A 5,202-nucleotide genomic window follows, 5' to 3' on the forward strand; every position below is an offset into this window, starting at 1 on the left:
AGTGCTATCAACCCTGGTACCCTCGAGTCTTCCGGCGGCTCGGCCCGCCCCGCCGCCGGCTCCGCCCATCAGGAACGGCGAGAGTCCGCCCTCTCCGGGGAGGCAGGCGCTCCCGAAAATCCGGCACCCAGATTCCGCGGAGCGCGCCTGGGCACGCCGCCCCCATGACTGCCAGACCCTGGACAGAGGCCACCCAGGCGGACCGCCCCCGTTTCCTGACAGCGGTCCCAAGAGACTAGGTAACCGGCCCAGCTCTTCCTCTGCGAAAGCCCTTTCTCTGTCCTTCATTCATTTATTCAACTATCTTCTGAATCCCTAGATCTGTTCACACATTGTTACAGGCTCTAGGGAAATACCAGTTATCAAAACTCAGTCCCTGCTTTCTTGGATCTTAATTCTGGGAAAATTAAATAGATAATAATAATAATCTAGAAAGGTAATGTTGTCTGCCAGCCCAGTGAATTGCCCACCATCAAGCCATCAGCCGCTGCAGACCTCACGAATGGTGTCCCCTGAGGGGAATTCAGGATGGAGACAAACTGGAAACCTTCTGCCCTCTGGCTGACTGTAGATAGTTAAGACGCACATCTAAGGAATAATGTCAATGAGCAGGGCCTTTACCTTCTGCTATGACTTGTTAATGACTTTTAATCTAGTCATCACTGAAAAGATTATTTCCTGTATTTTGAGTTACTTCCTGACCTCTTTCAAGTACTGCCTCTGGTGTGCCTGATTCCAGAGCAACTCGTCCTTCTCCAGAGGATAAACTCTAGTCTCTTTTGGGATAAGGAAAGGTGGTAATGTAAACTCATGTTTACAAAATAAAGAGAAACTCACATAGTTAATCAGCCCTAGTTAATTGCATTTTAAACAAATTAACTTAAAAAATAACCTGCTATCTTAAAAGTATGTCTGTTATGATTCACCATTCTTAAAAGCTTATAAATTCTGATCTATTTGTAAAGAAAAGAAGGAGGGGCTTCCCTGGTGGTCCAGTGGCCAAGACTCTGCCCTCTGAATGCAGGGGCCCCAGGTTTGATCCCTGGTCAGGGACTTAGATCCCACATGACACAACTAAAGAGTCTGCATTGCACAGCTAAATATCCCGTGTGCCGCAACTAAGACCTGGCCAGCCAAACAAATAAAAATAAATATTAAAAACATAAAATAAAAATGTGTGTTAAAAAAAAAAAGGAAACAAAAAGATTTCCTCACCTATAAAAGCTAGGTGAGAAAGTATAGGAATTGCCTTTCTCTATTGTCATCATAGATACCCAGTTCAATTTGGTTCAAATCAAAACAGTTCAGCAAGTATTTATTGAGTCCCTACTGTATGCCAGGCACTTATGATGCACCAGTAAACAAAACAGATCCCTGCTCTCATGGAGCTTACATACTCCTAAGGGAAAATATGAGTAAATAATAAGCATAATAAATGTGTAAATTATCAATATCTAGTATGTTATGTAATACGTGATATGGACAAAGAAGGAATACAGAAGTTAGGGGGCAAGGAAAGGTTGTAATATTAAGTAGCATGGTCAGAACAGGCTTCGGTGAAAAGGTAACATTTGAGCAAAAATGAGGAAGGAAGGGTAGGATGTCTGAAGGAACAGCTAGTGTAAAGGCCCAGTGGCAGGAATAGGCTAGAGTTCAGAATGGAGGTCTTGGCTGGAGACATGAATTTGGCAGTTGATACAACCATAAAATACCAACAGAGATGTTATTTTAAGCCAGAAGACCATGAAGGATCACTGAGACACAGATTGTAGACAGAGAAAAGTGATGGCTGTGCTTTTCACTAAAGGAAGCAATCAAAAAAACCCAAATTCTTGGGAAATCTAAGACGACAGAAACATGGAAGAACATATAAGAGGCACAGTGAGCACCCTCATTCTGTCCTTCTGCCCATCAAAGTCATACAGGACTTAAGAGTTAGAAGCCAGTTTTTTTCAGGTAAACATACTAATATAAAATATCTAGAGATAATGGAATATATTCTGGATTAACAGCTTTACTTTTGATAGTTCACACAACATTCAGGCAGTTAAATTGTTTGTTTTGAACTGCCATTTAAGAATAAGAAGCTGAACTTGACCAATCTCCACTGATGTTTGAAAGGATGCAGTATTTATAAAGACAGTGAAGTACTACGAATCAACTCCTCCACTTCCCCTCTCATACTTCCCTGCCTCTCATACTTTGGCCCCTGCAGTCACCGTCTCCCTGGTCCTCTTTGGTGGGCCCCTAAATGTGTTTTTCTAAGGGCTGTTTCAAAGACCTTCTCACTCAAAAGACAACACATTTTTTTAATTTAATGCCATACATCTGGCAATTAGAAAGTAAAAGACAATTAAAATGCCATCCACCAATCTTAATAAAAAGACATCAATATGTATTAGGAATTATGGTCTAATTTTCTTAGGTGTAATAATGGCATTGCAGTTAAGTCTTAAAAGAGTGGTGGTTATCTTTTAGAGATACATCCCAAAGCACTTGTGGATAAATAAAAAAAAAAAAGCATCATTATGAACTAAAGTCTACATAAATATCTCCATAAATAATTCCTAGGCTTCCACAACAGCATTACAATTGTGATTTTAAAAAACCTTTTTGCAACAAAATACCAAAGAGATTGATAAGGAAACAAGACTTTTGGCATAGATACAAGTGAACATACGAATATGACATTAAATGGTAGTCTAGTGTCAGTATTAATCATTGTACATATATTCATTTTACATAGTGGAATGGGCAAATTACAATCCTCGGGCTAAATGCAAACCAACACTTGTCTTTTAAATAAAGTTGATTGGAGCAGTTATACCAATTCATTCATGTCAGTGGTTCCCAACTAGGAATTATCTTGCCCTCCCCAGGTCTGGGGAAATTTCTGGTTGTCACTGTGGAGCGGGGAACTACTGACATCCAGTGGCCAGCTGCTACTGCTACTAAACATCCTACAAAGCAGGATAGCCAGCTACAACAAAGCATCCCAAAACATTAGCAGTGCCACAGATGCGATACCCATATATTGTCTCTGGATACTTCTGCACTAAAATGATAGAGTTGAGTAGTTCTGACAGAGGTCATATGGCCTACAACACCTAACATGTTTATTATGTGGCCCTTTACAGAAAACATTTGCCAATTTTTCTCTATGAAACCAAAAAATGTAAGTACCTCATGTTTAGCTGGTTACCTATTAAGTCTAGAAAACTCTCTTTAACATTATTTCTAGAATGAGACAATTGACATTTTTATTTCTACCTCTTCTAGCCATATAAAGGGCTATAGTAAAAGGTTATATTTTACTCTGATTCATTAAAGGGATATTTAAATCCGTGACTCTCAAAGTCAATCACAGATCACTGGCTTGTCATGATGATTTCACTGGCCCACAGTGAAATGAGAAAAATAAAGACAAATTTGGGAGATTTCCATAAAACTAATTTAATGTAAGAGACTGTTCTCTATAATTATAGTCTTCCTATATTTTAAAATAATAAAATGCCCTTTCTTTTCTGAAGCAATGCTGATAATAGGTAGTTTGTTTTTTTAACACAGCAAAATTAGTAATTGTAACATTGGGTCAAACCATTAAAAAAATGATTCGTTCTTGAAATCTGAAAGTCAGAAAATCCAAATTTAGAGGCTTTTGCTCCAATTGGGGGATTCTTTGATGTTGAACATATTTCACACACCATTGCTGAAGGTATTTCTTAAGTGTGTTTTGCAGTGTCAAATAAGTGGTGAACTACAGCTGAAGGCTTTTCCACATTCATTACAATCATAGGGTTTTTCTCCAGTATGAATTCTCTTATGTTTAGCAAAGGATGAATCATGCCTAAAGCCTTTCCCGCAATGACTGCATTCATAAGGTTTCACTCCAGTATGGACTCTCTGATGGATAGAAAGATGTATTCTCTGGCTAAAAGCTTTTCCACATTCCTTACATTTATATGGTCTTTCCCTAGTATGACTTCTCTGGTGTTGAGTTAGGTATATGCTGTGGCTGACAGTTTTACTGCATACACTACAAATAGAGGGTTTCACAGCAGTATGAATAATCTCATGTTGCCTGAGGTGTCTAATATGGAAAAATGCTTTTCCACAGTCTTTGCATGTAAAAGGTTTCTCTCTGACATGAGTTCTCAGATGCTGGATCAGTCCAATGCTTTGGCTAAATGCTTTCTCACATACACCACATTCATGGGGTTTCTCCCCAGTATGAATTCTGACATGTTGAGTAAGAGATGATGGATGTCTGAAGGTTTTCCCACATTCCTTACACTCATAGGGTTTCTCCCCAATATGGATTCTCTGATGTGGAATAAGGGATGAGCTTTGGCTAAAGGCTTTTCCATATTCTTTACATCTGAAAGGTGCCGGGGACCTGCCCCGGCTGATCCAGGGTATTCGAAGCGGGGACGGCGTCGGCGACCTATTTATTTAAATATTTTATCAAAGATATAAAGAGTAATAGGATGAGGATAGCTCAGTAGGAAAATTCAGTGGAGAAAAGAGGCTGAGTAGCTTGGTTTACGCGGGAGACCAATAAAACTTCAAGACAAGAAGTTTGCACCACTTACGTAGGCCGCAGGCGTCCTTCCGTTCTCCCGAAGGAGAGGAGACACTGAGGCCTCCCCGGTCGGATCTTAGAAGCCCAGGCATAATTAGTAAGCATGGTGGGTTCCGCGCTCCAGATGGAGACTCAACCAGAGTGAGAGAGAGAGCGACATGGGGAGACCAGTATTTCGAGAAACTGATCCCCATTCTTTATTTTCCAGAGTCTGTTTTTATACACTGAGATGTTATACAAAAGTCACGTGGGGACAGCAGTCCTGACTTTTATTAAAGTCAGGTGCTTCACACAAATGTATACAGAGGTCTTAGGGGTGTTACATCATCTTCTGGCCAGGGGGGCCTGCTGACAATTTACGACCCTCTCCTTGTGACAGCGGTCAGTCAATCAGGACACTTATTTCTCCAGGGCTGATTATTCTCAAAACAGATGCCACCCAAATAAAGTTACATTCCTACAGGGTGAGGGTGTAGTGGGTTTTAGTTAAGGAAAGAATTTACTTAGCCTAAGGTCTAACGTGATTAATATCAAAGGTTAATTCTATATATTCATTAATGTGTGTAAGGGCAGGGGATGTGGAGACTTAGCAACAAACATTGGCTCAACAAATGAAAAAC

At 40.3% G+C, this 5,202-nt stretch overlaps 2 protein-coding genes across 3 annotated transcripts in view; both read right to left on the reverse strand.

Annotated features, from left to right (window-relative positions):
• The window catches only part of ZFP69 (ZFP69 zinc finger protein), a 17,355-nt gene extending 17,320 nt beyond the window's left edge, over nt 1–35 (reverse strand). Inside the window, exon 1 of one of the 2 annotated variants that reach the window (XM_010862716.1) lies at nt 21–35. The gene's annotated coding sequence lies outside the window, so the exon portion shown is untranslated. The remainder of the gene's footprint in view (nt 1–20) is intronic. The other variant, XM_010862717.1, reaches the window with a different exon arrangement.
• A 3,706-nt stretch (nt 36–3,741) lies between these two features.
• ZFP69B (ZFP69 zinc finger protein B) overlaps nt 3,742–5,202 on the reverse strand; it is a 15,730-nt gene continuing 14,269 nt past the window's right edge. The window contains 1 exon segment of the mRNA XM_010862811.1: nt 3,742–4,378. Coding sequence (XP_010861113.1) covers nt 3,742–4,378 — 637 coding nt within the window.

Source organism: Bison bison, unplaced genomic scaffold (genome assembly GCF_000754665.1).
Source record: "Bison bison bison isolate TAMUID 2011002044 unplaced genomic scaffold, Bison_UMD1.0 scf7180017864484, whole genome shotgun sequence".
In the NCBI taxonomy this organism is placed as follows: domain Eukaryota; kingdom Metazoa; phylum Chordata; class Mammalia; order Artiodactyla; family Bovidae; genus Bison; species Bison bison.